Source organism: Onychomys torridus, chromosome 21 (genome assembly GCF_903995425.1).
Source record: "Onychomys torridus chromosome 21, mOncTor1.1, whole genome shotgun sequence".
Taxonomy (NCBI): domain Eukaryota; kingdom Metazoa; phylum Chordata; class Mammalia; order Rodentia; family Cricetidae; genus Onychomys; species Onychomys torridus.
This window is the reverse complement of record NC_050463.1, coordinates 34,426,566-34,442,182: the sequence shown is the minus strand read 5'-3', so window position 1 is coordinate 34,442,182 and position 15,617 is coordinate 34,426,566. Positions and strand designations below refer to the sequence as shown.

General features: G+C 44.0%; 1 protein-coding gene across 1 annotated transcript in view; it reads right to left on the bottom strand.

Moving 5' to 3' along the window:
* Asxl2 (ASXL transcriptional regulator 2) overlaps positions 1–14,704 on the bottom strand; it is a 92,670-nt gene extending 77,966 nt beyond the window's left edge. The window contains exon 1 of the mRNA XM_036171104.1: positions 14,267–14,704. Within this exon, the coding sequence (XP_036026997.1) occupies positions 14,267–14,599 (333 nt within the window). The 5' untranslated portion in view covers positions 14,600–14,704. The remainder of the gene's footprint in view (positions 1–14,266) is intronic.
* Between the last annotated feature and the right edge of the window lie 913 nt (positions 14,705–15,617).

Genomic DNA, 15,617 nt, shown 5'->3' with positions numbered 1-15,617 from the left:
TCTCTCTCACGAAAGAGAAACTAGGAATCTGTTGCTCGGAGACTATGCTCTAAAAGATAGCTAAAAGTTTTCAAGGCAGAAAAGAAATACTATCAGAGTCTGAACAACATATAATGAAAGAACAAGTTGGATTCAGTGACGTACTCTGGCAGAGGTGGAAGGATCAGAAGTTCAAGGTCATCCTTGACTGCATAGGGAGTTCCAGGCCAGTGTGGGCTACGTGAGACCCTATCTCCAAAAAATATTATCTAAAAACAATATAAAGAGTTGGGAGCTGGAGAGATGGTTCAGAGGTTAAGAGCACTCACTGGCTGCTCTTTCACAAGACTCTGGTTCAGTTCCTAGCACCCACATGGCAGCTCACAACAGGTTTTAACCTCAGTTCCAGGGAATTCAATGCCCTCTTCTGACCTCCAAGGGTACCAGACATGCACATAGTATACAAATATACATACAAGCAAAACATCCATACACATAAAATAATAATTTTAAAAATAATAATAAAGAGCAAATATATGGTAAGCATAATAGGCTATTCTCCTGAACTTTCAAAATTATTTTCCTGGCTGGGCGGTGGTGGCACACGCCTTTAATCCCAGCACTCGGGAGGCAGAGGCAGGTGGATCTTTGTGAGTTCGAGGCCAGCCTGGTCTACAGAGTGAGATCCAGGAAAGGTGCAAAGCTACACAGAGAAACCCTGTCTCAAAAAACAAAAAAACAAACAAAGAAATTATTTTCTATGCCAGGTGTGGTGGTTCACACCTTTAATCCCAGACGGGGAATCTCTGTGAGTTCGAGGCCAGCCTGGTCCACCAAGGGAGTTCCAGGATAGCCAAGGCTGTTACACAGAGAAATTCTGCATGGAAAAAAACAAAAAAAGACTACATATATAGTCTTTTTGTTTTATATATATATTCCATAGTTATATGCAAAATTATAATCTTTCATGGGCTTTCTAATTTGTAGTATCATAAGACAATGACAATATATACAGGTTAGTAAAGGGAACTATATGGTGATAAGTAAAACAGTGATTCTTTTTTTTTTTTTTTTCCGAGACAGGGTTTCTCTGTGTAGCTTTGCGCCTTTCCTGGAACTCACTTGGTAGCGCAGGCTGGCCTTGAACTCACAGAGATCCACCTGGCTCTGCCTCCCGAGTGCTGGGATTAAAGGAGTACACCACCACCGCCAGGCAACACAGTGATTCTAAAAGGTAGGTATACTCTATTCTCCAGGGCAGCACGGGGGACGACAAACACAAACTTAGAAAGAAGGTGTGGTGGCTCACACCTATGACCATAGCTGAGGCCAGGAGGCAAGGCTATGAGGTGGAGGCAGAAAGATCAACAGGAATTTGAGGTCAGCCTGGACTAGCTCTGACACTGAGAGACTCTATCTCGAAGACCCAAATTAGTAGGGAGTGGCCCCTATGAGCCACCCCCTTCCTGGGAATCTTGGCAGTTAATGGCTGCTAGAGGAGGAGGAAGGGGCATTTTCTTCAGTGGCTACACTGGCAAGTGCCCACAATCTCGTCAATAACTCCTCCTCCGTGCACCAGGAGGCAAGCCAGATGAAAACTCACTGGGCCACCAAACTGTTAACAGCAAAGAAAATACAAGGTAAAGTCGGGAAGAGGAAGGGCATCAGCAGGAGGAGGAGACAAGACAGACAATGGTGGATAAAATGAGGAAATTCATGTGCATGGATGAAAATGTTGTTATGAAATTCATCATTATATATAACTTAATGTGCACTAATAAAAACCGTTAAGAGGGTTGGGAATTTAGCTCAGTGGTAGAGCACTTGCCTAGCAATTGCAAGGCCCTGGGTCCAATCCTCAGCTTAAAAAAAAATTAAGGATAAGTAAGCCAGGCATGATAACTAAGAACTAAAATCCCAGCACTCAGGGCAGTCTGGCCTCCATAGCAAGTTCCAGGCCAGTTAAGGCTATACAGTGCAAGACTCTAACTCACCAAATTAACAAAAACAAATAATAATACAGAACTAGTACAATTTTTGTGTGAAAGAACCGCACTAAAGCTCCTCACACTTCAGGAGACCAACAGAATTTGAGAAAACCGTTCAGCTGGAGAACTCCATGTGTAATACATGTGAGGAAAAGAAACGTAACATGAAAACAGTGTGAAGGCCAAGGGAAGAAATACACACCAGTCATACTAGACTTTCCAGACCTCTATAACAAACCCCACACATGGCCCAACAGCCTAAAACAGACCTGCTAGCTCCTGCATAAAAAGCTACTCTTCCCAGAATAAAAACACCTCAGGTCAATGTGTTTCAGCCTTCCACCTTGATAGATAGCGTTTCTCTCCCATGTACTACTTCATAATACTCAAAGGTGAATTAGCAATATATCAAACACGTGTCAGTCTTCCTTCTCCTCACCTTGTGCCTCATTTGACAATGACCTTACATAGTATTCCTCTGTACATTTTTATCCATCATCTTTAAGATTTCCACTTCTAGAGGGGATATGTGTGCATTCGTGTATGTATACACACATGAATGCAGGTGTCTGCAGACTCAGGGAGTTAGATCCCCCTGAATCTCAAGTTACAGGTAGTTGTCAATGCTAGCCAAGGGTATTAGGAATCAAAAGGGTGCTCCACAAGAGCATTCCATGTTCTTAGCCATTGAGCCATTGCTCCAGCCTTTACTCATCATTTTTAAACACTGAGGCCTTGAACACTCAGATTTCATTAATTTACCACTATACAGCTTCAACAACATACTTATTCTTATTCATGACTATACATTTTATTATCAAATTTTTGTTAAAGCAATATACATTTATCTCACAATTTCTGTGTCATGGTCCCAAGCAGATTAACTGGTCCTCTTAAAATCAGACCAAGCTGTGAAAACAAAGTGTCACTTCAGAGTATGAACTTAGCTGAGCCGTGTGGTCCTCACTCCAAAGTTCCTGTCTAGTCTTTGTTGGCACTTAGCTAATGCCCACTCAGCTCGTAAGGCTGCTTACCACCTGTCCTCTTTCACACAGACCACAACACGGCCATTTTGCTCCTTCTGTTGTGTTGTTGGTTTTTTTTTTGAGACAAGGTCTCACAACACAGTCCAGCACCGCCTAAAGCTTACTATATAACCCACGCTGGCGCCAAGCTCCTGGCAAACTGGCCTCAGCCTCTTTGGTGTTAACCCACACCTACTAGGATAAAAATTATTTCTCTGTTTTCCCCATCACTTTTTACATAAAGATACACAATAGGGAAAACTTCATAGCATGTATTTCACTGGCGTCAAGCTGGTGGCTCAGACTGACTGCTGCTTTGGAGGCCAACCTGAGATGCATGGCAAATGCCAGGCCCACCTGGCTTACAAACTAAGACCCTATCTCAAAACCAAACAAAAGCCAAGACGAAAGGAAGGGAGCACAAAGTACTAAAACCATCCACAGGAACAGTGTTATTTGAAACTGAGTATCAATACACCAGCTACTGAATAACTCAACATCAGTGACTCTGACTCCAGAAGGAGGCTTGAGGATGTGACTCAGCTGGCACATTGCCTGCCTGGCATGCAAGAAGCCCTGGTTTTCATTCCTAGCATTGCATGAGTCCAGGCACCACATAAACCTGTCATGGTGGCACCTACCTGAAATCCCAGCACTCAGGAGGATCAGGAGTTCAGGGTCATCCTCAAACATATAGCCAGTTTGAGACAGCCTAAACTACATGAGATCCTGTCTCAAAATCTAAGTGAATAAAATCACTTAATACTCCCCTTTCTCACTCCTTTCCCCCTCCTCAAAAACCCTCTCCCAAGGGTCTCATAATGTCTCAAATTCATCAGGAAGCAGAGAATAACTCTGAACCCTTGGTTCTCCTATCTCCATCTCTTAAGGCCATACAAGATTATACCAAGAACTCAGTTTATGCCATGTAACCATGCAGTGCTGGGGATAGAACCAATTCATTCTTGTTAGGCAAGCAATCTTAGGACTGAGCTATATTGCCAGCCTACAATTTATCATCTCTTAATGGTTTGAAAATTATTTCATAAGATTCCCAAAACCTAGAAAGAAGAAAAGGTAAAGACTGATCAACTTAATTACATTAACATTAAATATGTATGTGTAGGGGCTAGAGAGACGATGGCTCAGAAGTGAAGAGCACTTCCTGCTCATGCAGAGGAACCAAAGTTCAGTTCCAACACCTATGTCAGATGGTTCACAACCACCTATAACTCCAGTTCCAAGAGGTCCTCTGTGGGCACCTGCACACACATGAAATATACTCATATAGACACACACAAATAAAAGTAAATATTAAAATACATATGTATGAGGGTGCACACTCGAGAACCTGCCCAGGACACGGGCCAATAAGATGGGTCAGTGTATGTAAATGCCTTTGCCAAATAAGCCTGACAACCTCAGTTTGATCTACAAAACCCATGGAATCCTCAGGAGGGAGAGAGAACCAACTCACAAAAGCTGTCCTCTGTGCACACACTCCAAATGAAGGTCAGATGTCATCTGACTTTCATTTCATACACACATCAAACACAAATATTTGTACAGAAAAGAAATATCTCCACGAATCCATTCAAAAGACAAAACAGGAAAACAGATCTGTAATATAACAAATTACCTTTATATATAAAACACTCAGAAATTGACATGAAGGAAATCCCAACACTAGGGAGGTAGGGAGGTAGATGTCTTATAAAGACAGACAGACCAGGATATAGGAACTGGAGAGAGAGCACAGTGGTTAAGAATATTTTGCTCTGAGGCAGGTGGATCTTTGTGAGTTTGAGGCCAGCCTGGTCTATAGAGTGAGATCCAGGAAAGGCACAAAGCTACACAGAGAAACCCTGTCTTGGGGGAAAGGAAAAAAAAAAAAAAAAAAAAAAGAAAAAGAATATTTTGTTCTTTACGGACCAATGGAATCGAATTGAAGACCCTGACATTAATCCACACACATATGAACACCTGATTTTTGATAAGGAAGCCAAAATGGTACAATGGAAAAAAGAAAGCATCTTCAACAAATGGTGCTGGCATAACTGGATGTCAACATGTAAAAGATTACAAATAGATCCATATCTGTCACCATGCACAAAACTCAAATCCAAGTGGATCAAAGACCTCAACATAAATTCAGTTTCACTGATCTTAATAGAAGAAAAAGTAGGAAGTAGTCTTGAACGCATTGGCACAGGAGATCACTTCCTAAATATAACACCAGCAGCACAGACACTGAGCACAATTAATAAACGGGAACTCTTGAAACTGAGAAGCTTTTGCAGGGCAAAAGACACAGTCAATAAGACTACAGCCTACAGAACAGGAAAAGATCTTCACCAACCCCACATCTGACAGAGGACTGATCTCCAAAGTATATAAAGAACTCAAGAAACAAGGCATCAAAATACTGAACAATCTAATTTAAAAATGGGCTATAGAGCTAAACAGAGAATTCTCAATGGAAGAATCTCAAATGGCTGAAAGACATTTAAAGAAATAATCCTTAGTCATCAGAGAAATGCAAATCAAAACGACTCTGAGACACCACCTTACACCTGTCAGAATGGCTATGATCAACAACACTAAGGACAGTCAATGTTGGAGAGGATGCGGAGCAAAGGGAACACTCCTCCACTGTAGGTGGGAGTGCAAACTTGTACAACCACTGTGGAAATCAGTATGGCGGTTCCTCAGAAAACTAGGAATCAATCTACCTCAAGACCCAGCCATACTACTCTTGGGCATATACCCAAGGAATGCTCAATTATACCACAAGGATACATGTCCAACTATGTTCATAGCAGCATTATTCGTAATAGCCAGAACATGGAAACAACCTAGATGCCAGTCAACTGAAGAATGGATTAAGAAAATGTGGTACAGCCAGGTGGTGGTGGCCCACGCCTCTAATCCTAGCATTCGGGAGGCAGAGCCAGGTAGATCTCTGAGTTCGAAGCCAGCCTGGTCTCCAAAGCAAGTTCCAGGAAAGGCGCAAAGCTACACAGAGAAACCCTGTCTTGAATCCCACCCCCCCAAAAAAAAGAAAGAAAGAAAATGAGGTACATAAACACAATGGAGTACTACTCAGCAGAGAAAAACAATGACAGCATGAAATTTGCAGGCAAATGGATGGAACTAGAAAATATCATCCTGAGTGAGGTAACCCAGACCCAGAAGGACAAACATGGTATGTACTCACTTATAAGTGAATACTAGATATAAAGCAAAGAACAATCAGACTGCAACCCACAGAACCAGGGAGGCTACATAGCAGGGGGAACCCTAGGATGACTGTGGCTTATAATAAGTTTTAGTTTTACTCAATCACTGGGCAAGCCTCAGTGAAATTTCACTATTAGGACTAGAATTTGTACTGTTTATTTGTATGATAATAATAAAAACAACAACAACAATAATAATAATAAACGAAGCAAACAAAAAAGAATATTTTGTTCATCCAGGACCCAGATTGGGCTAGGCAGCTCACTGCTCCAGCTTTGGGAAATCTAATACCCTCTTCTAGACTCTGCAGGTGTACCTGCACACACGGCATACACACAGAGAGACAAACACATGCATATAAATAAAAACTAAAATTTTAAAGATCAGGAATAAGATAGAAAAAGACAAAAGATAAGATCTGAATAGCAAAGTTTAGTGGCAAAAAATACAAATATTGTATTTTTGTAAGTTGAAGTACATCTACAATCTCAGCTACTCAGGAAACCGATACAGGACCAGCCTGGCTACACTATATGCTCAAGTCTAGCCTAGACAACTTAGTGAGACTGTCTCAAAACTTAAAATGAGGGTAGAGGCATGACACTATGGATGTACATGAATGTAGCACCTAACTAGCAAACACAAGGCCCTAAATTCAATCCCCAATACTGGAAGTAGGGGGTAGAATGTAACAATGGTCAGCTGGGTGGTGGTGGTGATAGTGCATGCCTTTAATGGCAGGACTTAGGAGGCAGAGGCAAGCTCTGTGAATTCAGGGCCAGCCTGGTCTACAGAGTGGAGTTCCAGGACAGGCTCCAAAGCTACACAGAGAAACCCTATTTAAAAAAGAAAAAAAGAATGTAATAATAGTCAATAAACATGGGAAATTACTTTGATTCTGTATTATCCAATAATAGCCACATACCGATTTTTAGCATTAATTAAGATTAAATAAAATGTTAAATGCAGTTCGTAACCACAGTGGCCATTTTAGGTGCCCAAAGGCTATGGAATATTTTTAGCACATGACAACACAGATACCATTATAATTCTGACATAAAATGTATCCCCAAAAGGCTCAAGTGTTGAAGATTTGGTTCCTAATGAGTCACTGCTCAAGTGGGGGGATTCAGGGAGGGAATGGATCATGAAGGCATGATTTCATTAAAGGGTAAATTCATTGATGGATCTGCAATCTGACAGATTTATTGAGACAGCAGAAATGTTAAAGAGGTAGGGCCTGGTTCCAGAGTTTTTCTATGTAGCCTTGGCTGACTTGTAACTCTCTCTATAGACCAGGCTGGCCTCGAGCTCACAGAGATCCACCTGCCTCTGCCTCCCATCACCCGGCAAGGTCGGGCCTGGTTTTAAGAAGTATGTCATAAGCCGGGAGTGGTGGTACATGCCTTTAATCCCAACACTAGAAGGCAGAGAAAGATCTCTGAGTCCAAGTTCAAGGCCAGTCTAGTCTACAGAGCAAGTTCAGGGCAGCCAGTGGTGTTAGAGAGACCCTGTCTCAGGTAGGTAGGTAGGTAGATGATGGATACACCTTAGCCAGGCATTGGTGGCTCACACCTTCAAGGCCAGCCTGGTATACAGAGCACATTCCAGGACAGCTAGACCTACAGAGAAACGGTCTTGAAAAGACAAAACAACAATGAAATAGGTCCTTGGGTACAGGTACATGCACTACGTTGTCCCAGTCTGCGTCTGTGTCTGTGCACTGGCTTGCTAGCACCTGCACACTCTTTCCAGCCCTGCCACCAGGAGACTTTGTCTCAAAAAAATAAAAAAAGGGAAGGTGGCAGCTATTGAGTTATTGCCATGAGAGGATATCCATGATATTCATAAAGCAAATTATAGAACTTTATGTAATATACACCCTCTACCTGCTTATATGTTTAACAAAATGTCAATCTTAGCTAACTTAAGTAGCATTTTTTAAAACATTTCTCTTATGTATGAGTGTTTTGCCTGCATGTATGTGTGCCTGGTGTCCAGGGTCAGCAGAAAGCTGACCCTAGAACTGTAGTTATAGAGATGGTTGTGGGCCACCATGTGGGTGCTGGGAACTGAACCTAGGTCCTCTGCAAGAGAAACAAGTGCTCTTACACTGAGTCATCTCTCCAGCTCCAAACTGAGCATCTCTAGTATTTTAGTATGTAAACTTCAGTAGACTAGACTCATCTGAAATTACTTACTTCTGTTCCTTTTTAAATAATGAGTTTATATAAATTTTATAGCATTGGTTTTTTTCTTTTATTTCTGAGGGAGTTTCATGTAGCCCAGGCTATCCTCAAACTTTACATAGCTGAAGCTGGCCTTGAATTTCTGATCCTGCTGAGAGCTTGGGTTATAGACATGAGGCACCATGGGGGCCTTCTACATTTGATTTAAAGGGTGTAATGAATGCTCTTTAAGTCCTATTTTAAAAGTTTTTAAATTTAGTATATCCAGTAACCTGGAACAAAGCTAAAAACATAATGAATTACAGTACCAAAAATAACAAAATATACAATACCAGAAACTTTAGAATGAAGAATCCCACCATGTGGAAAGAATACGGAAGTAGAGGGGTAGTCAGATAATAAAGGCATGTTTTTGCATTACCATTTTGTTTGTCTGTTTTTTCAAAACAATGTTTCTCTGTGTAGCCTTGGCTGTCCTGGAACTCCCTCTGTAGACCAGGCTGGACTCTTTAACTCACAGGGATCCGCCTGCCTCTGCCTCCTGAGTGCTAGGATTAAAGATGTGTGTCATCGCCAGCCATCACTGGGCTATGCACTGATCAATTTTTTTTAAATTTATTTTTAATACACATTGGTGGTTTTGCCGTGGCTGTCAGTTCCCCTGGAACTGGAGTTACAGACAGTTTGAGCTGCCATGTGGGTGCTGGGAATTGAACCCAGGTTCTCTGGAAGAGCAGCCAGTGCCACCTCTCTAGCCGGCACTGATCAATGTCTATAGTCACATTTTCACCTCCTACCATATTGTTTCTTTTTATTTTTTATTTATTTATTTTATTTTATTATTATTATTATTTTTTTTTTGGTTTTTCAAGACAGGGTTTCTCTGTGTAGCTTTGTGCCTTTCCTGGATCTCGCTTGGTAGCCCAGGCTGGCCTCGAACTCACAAATATCTGCCTACCTCTGCCTCCGGAGTGCTGGGATTAAAGGCATGTGCCACCACCGCCATGCTTCTTTTTATTTTCTTTAGGAAGGGATAGACAAGTTCTCACTATGTAATCCAAGCAGGCCTCAAACTTTGAGACCCTTTGAGTTTTCCAAATATGGAATTTTAGGTATGTGCTACAAAACCCTAGCTGTAGACAGTATCTGAATTAACAAAATCCAGGTATGGGGATTACACATCTGTTAATCTCAGAGTTTGAAAAGTAGAGATAGGAGGATCAGTAATTCTAGGTTACTTGGAATTTGAGGTCAACCTGGGCTACATGAAACCCTGTATTAAAACAGAAACAAAAACAGAATGTCATTTCACCGATAACAAAATTGCCTCTTAGAAGCAGATACAGCCCAGCGATGGTGGCACACGCCTTTAATCCCGGTACTGGGAGGCAGAGGCACACAGATTTCTGTGAGTTCAAGACCATCCTGGTCTACAGAGCGAGTTCCAGGATGAAGGCAGATAAAATCTGTGGCCCACGTCTTTAAACTTAGCACTTGAGAGGCAGAGGCAGAAGGATCTCTGAGTTCAAAGCCAGCCTAGTCTATAGAGTGAGTTCCCAGACAGTGCTACACAGAGAAATCCTGTCTCAAAAACAGAGCGTAAACGGCATTCGGCATTCAAAAAAAAAAAGGAAAGAAAGAAATTGAAGACAGCGATGTTCTAAAACATGAAGTGGTGATGGTGTCATGGGCCTATGAGGATGCTGGACTAAAGTCTATCAAATTGTGCAAACAGAAAAATTATATACTATGTGAGTTATCTGTCAATAAAGATCTTATTAAAAAGAACAACAACAAAAACAAAAACAAAAACAAAAAAACAGATCAGGCCTGGAGAGAAGGCTTAGGGGTTAAGAGTACCAGAAGGTCTTCCAGAGGTGCTGAGTTCAATTCCCAGCAACCACATGGGGCTCATAACCATCTATAATGAGATCTGGTTCCCTTTTCTGGGGTGTAGGAATATATACAGACAGAACATTGTACACATAATAAATAAATAAATCTTCAAAACAAAAACAAAGCAAGAAGGGCTGGAGAGATGGCTCTGTTTTTAACATAAGAGCACTTAGCTGGATGGTGGTGGTGGTGCTCGCATTTAATTCCAGCACTTGGGAGGCAGAGCCATGTGGATCTCTGGGAGTTCGAGGCCAGCCTGGGCTACCAAGTGGGTTCCAGTAAAGGCACAAAGCTACACAGAGAGACCCGGTCTCAGGAAAAAACAAAAACAAACCAAAAACCGAAAGATCAGTGGCTGTTCTTCCAGAGGACCCAGGTTCAATTCCCAGCACCCACATGTCAGCTCACAGCTGTCTGTAACTCTAGTTCCAGGGTACTGGACAACCTCATGTAGGCAAAACACCAATGCACATAAGAGAGGGAGGGAAGGAAGGAGGAGAGGAAATAAAGAAAACAAAAGGCAGTAGACATCACTGACATTTTCAACTGTCTTCTCAACTCTTCATAATCGAGATAAAGCAGTAGCTCCTTTTGTAGAAAAGGTTGTTTTTTTTGTTTGTTTGTTTGTTTTTTCCCAACTTTCTTTTTGGGGAGATGGGAGATGAGAACAGGCCTGGCTACCTATCCAAGCTGGCCTTGAGAACAAGTTATCAAGTTATTTCTGCCTCTGCCCCCAAGATACTGGATTACAATCCTGCCCCAACATGGCCCTCCAGAAAATTTTAACTTAAACATTCAAAATAGATTTTTATTTTCCCTTTTGCCTTCAACAAGGTAGGAGATATGTGGGCTTTGTGGACAGAAATACAAACACAGGACAGAGGAGTGGGAAATGGCTCAGGGGACACAGCATTTCTACCACCAGCATAAACCCCGAGTTCAGATGTTAGAACATACAGAAAAAATCAGCATGTGAGGGCTACAGAGGAGTATAATTCAGTGGATAAAGGCACTCTTCCAGAAGACCAAGGTTCAGTTCCCACCACCCACATGGGTGCTCACAACCATCTGTAACTGCAGTTCCAGGGGACTAGACACCCTCTTCTAACCCCAGTGTGCATGTGGTGCACAGATATGCAGACAGAATATACATACACATAAAATACATTTACAAACTTTTAAATTCAGGTGTGCATGGTGGCCCCATGTAATACTACTGCTTGGAAAGCAGAGACGGGGGAGGCCTGGGCAAGCTGGCCAGGTGCACATGTAGACCACCTGGCATGCTTCCGGTTTAGTGGAGACCGTGTCTGTCTCTAGTAAATACAATAGAGAGCTACTGAGAAAAGCACCTGACAGCATCCTCTGGCCTCCACATACACATCTAGACATACACACAGACGTCCCTCACCCAAAAAGACAGCAGAAAAGTAAAGTAAATGAGTTTTTTTAAATAGGGAGAAGATATTTTGTAAAGGTGCATTCGTGTACAAGTGCTCTTAAACACTGAGCCATTTCCCCAGCCTACTCTGTCTTTTAAACACTTATTTTTCACATAGATATCTGGGGCACAAAATAAGTAGATGTTCTAATTTATTATTTTAGGAAATGAAACAGATGCAAAATTATTCTTCCTAGTTGTCACAATTTCCCAATCATTAAACTATTTAACCCCAAAAGATTATAATTCACAAGGTACTGTACAGACTGAATCAGACATGGTAGGTAGTATGTGCTTATAATCCCAGCCCTGGGGAGGCTGAGGGAAGGCCAGCCTGGACTATACAATGGGCTCTTAATTAGGCAGAGCTACAAAGAGTCCATCTCAAGAACCAACCAAACAAACAAAGTTAACAACAAGATATAAAGATTGGTGAGATTCCTGGAATCTTCCTGCTTCCAATGCTAAGGCCTGCTGGGCTACAGAGTGAAACCTGGTCTCAAAAAACTAAAGCCTAGCAAGTGAGTAAGATTGATTCACCTCATTAACTTTGGGATTTGCAGACTTTTCTCTTTTATTAACAGGAAGCAGTCAATGAGATGCCCTGAAGTAGGAAGTAAAACTTCTGTGGAAGAGAACCTGCTTGCCGCCAAAATATTGTTTCTAGAGTTGTTTGTTAGGGGAAACTACCAATACTGTCACAAAGACAAATTCTAAGTGGGCTGGGGGTGTAACTCAACTGGAAGAGCATCTGCCTAGTTAGTACACATGATGCCCTGGGTTCTATCCTGAGCATCCCATACAAGTGGGCATGGCGGTGCCTGCCTAGAATCCCAGCACTCAAGGGGCAAAGGCAAGAGGACTGCTGTGATTTGAGACCATCATTTACGTGAGATTCTAGCCACAAAAATAAGTTAATAAATGTATATAGGGGAAGCATTCAACGAAACAAAATACAGATTGAATAAACAACATAATTCAGATTTGGGGAAACAAGACTAGGCAGTAAAGGAGTGAACTGACTGAGTTCTTACTTTCTTCTTCATACTTTCCAAATTTCTCCATGATGAACATTACTTTTGAATTCTGAAAATCTCATTTAAAAACAGAAACCAGGATCCGGGCAGTGTGGTGCAATCCCAGCACTTGGGAGGCAGACTCGGGGAATCTCTGAGTTCGAGGCCAGCCTGGTCTGTCTTCTAAAGGAAACAGTTATCTACAGTCATCTACAGCGTTATACGGTGGGTTCAAGGTCTGCCAGTACTACACAGAGAAACCCTGTCTCTGAAAACCAGAAAACAAATTAATAAAGACCAGCGAGGTTACTCAGTGAGTCAAAGTGCTGACCACCAAGCCTGAGAACCTGTATCAACTCCAGTTGTTCTCTCACTTCTGCGTGTGCTCCATGGCCATCTGCACATGCCCCACCCCTAAGACAGACAGACAGACAGACAGACACACACACACACACACACACACACACACACTTGTTAAGGAAAAAATACACCTTATAACCTAAAAGGGTTCACTAATTAAGACCCAACATGTCCATTTTTAAAAGATGAAATGCTACTAATGTTTAATGTCCTATTATTTTTCTGTTACTTGCAATGATGGGATTTCAATTTTTCTCCCTTAAAGTAACGTTTCTTCGTAAATACACGTTTTTAAACTTTTTTTTTTTTTCAAAACAAGACTTCTCAGTAACACTCACTCTGAAAGGACTTCTAAATTCCGTATAACAAAATTGGGGGAGGGGAGGGGTGCCCACTAATCAACATTTGGTTGGTCCACCTTCACTTTGGCTAAAGAAAAGTGGAGGCTGGGTAAACTACACGTCCCACCATGCATTGCTGCCTTATTCAGAGTAGGTCTCTACGGAAACAGAAAAAAAAAAAAAAAAAAAAAAAATTCTCCAAGTCCCACCTGTTACTTCGTTTCTAAACACCTCCTGCACTTTTAGCTCGGAGGGCAAACACAAAAGCCTCGTGACCTGCCGTTGGCTCCCAGAGCCAGATAAGCAGGGGCCCGGGGTCTGGTGGCACCACCGCCTCGGCTGGGGGGCGGGGGGAACGCCAGCGAGCTCCAGCGCTCCCCTCTCCTTTCCGGGGCTGGGTGCACGCACAAGCCTCCTCCTGTCTGCATCCAATGGGGCTCTCCAGGGCGCACAAGGGAGAAGAACCGGTTACTGGGCAAGCACAACCCACGGTGCAGAATCAAGGGCTAACAGTGCCAGGGCGACAGCGACATGACCCCCGACAGGGCAACCTCGGGGTCCGGCCGCAGCCCCCCTGAGAACCGGCAGCCCAGCCGCGTCACCCACCCCCTCGCGCCGGCGCCCCGCTCTCCTCGGGGCTCGCCAACGCGACCCTAACCGCCGCCCTGTGCGCGCGCTTACGAGCCCCTGCAGCCCGGTCGCGGGGCCAAGTGACCTCCCTTCCCCGGAGACCAGCAGCGGGCGAGAGAACCAGCTCCGGCCGGCCTTCCCCTCCGCGCCCTCCTCCTTACCGTCTTGGCGGCCTCCGCCCAGGTCCTGCCCTTCTTCCTACGGCCCTTTTCCCTCATGTCGGGTCCTGAACTGACTGGGAGGCTTCCGTGCCCCGGCTCCGGCTGCCCTCCCTTGCCTGCTGCGCCCTGTACGGCTTTTCCCTCGGGGCAGGGAAAGGTGGGGGAAAAGGGGAAGTCGGACCGGAGAAGCAACTCAGCCAAGACGCGGCCGCGGAGGCGCGCAGTGGCGGGGGTGGAGGGGGGGTCTACGGGGCGGCCGGTTCTGCTGCTGTTGCCACTGCTAACGCCGCTGCCATATTGGGTTCTTACTGTACAGGCAGCCGCTGTGGTCATGTGATCGCTCCCGCGCGGCCGTCACTACTGTACGCAGCCGGCCTGCGCGAACGAGCGCGCAGTCGTCCCCGTCCCCAGTTCCCCCCTCCACCCCGCAACTCCCCAGCCTGAAGCGTCAGAGCCGGCTGTCTGGAGCGGCTTCGCCACGCCCCTGAACTTCCGGTGTCGGCCCGCCACGGGCGCATGCGCGAGACGGAGGGCGGGCCCTCCAGAGTCTGTCGGGGGGGTGGGCGGTCGGATGTTTTTGGCGGTCACACCCACCGGGAAGATCTGCCGGCGGAAATGGAATTGGCTGCTTCCGGGGTGAGGCTGATTGAGCGGTTGCTGATCGCGTGTGTGCCAGGGGCGGCTCTGGAGACTTAAAGAGCCCGACGCTCGCCTAAGGGATGTTGCCAAGTACCATTCCGATAAACTTCCTGTTTTCGTTTGTGTGGTACGGGCTCATGGAGGGAAGGCCGACCTTAAACTCCAGATCCTCCATTTCCCCATTACTGGTAGTTACAGGCATGCACCACCGTGCCCTTGAGTTCGTTTTTACAAAGCTTGTCTTTTTAAAGTTGTACAGCAAGCAGTTCTCGGCTGTGATTTATCTCAGTTTAATAGATGAGATAGGTTAGATTGATTCACCCAAGTCTCGCGTATAGAATGTGGAGAAACCAAAAGCCAGGTTGTTGGCTCACAAGACTTGCCTCTCAAACTTGGGTGGCTTTTTCAGGCCACTAGAAACCACAGTTACAGTTTCACATGTAACTAGTCTCACCAAAGAAATGTCTTTTACCTCAGTGAACTCAGCGCATGGCACGGTGCCTGTATGTAACAGGCATCCGTTAAATATTTGCTGAATGATTCAGCTATGTCTGGTCAAGGAGTACTCATTATTCATAATGTCAGTAATACCCTCTTGAAAAATCCAGAACATGGCATTTACCTCAAGGTTTTTAGTTGGTTGGTTGGTTGACTGATTTTGGTTTCTGATTTTTGGTTTGGTTTGGTTTCTTTTTTGAGGTGGTTTCTTCCT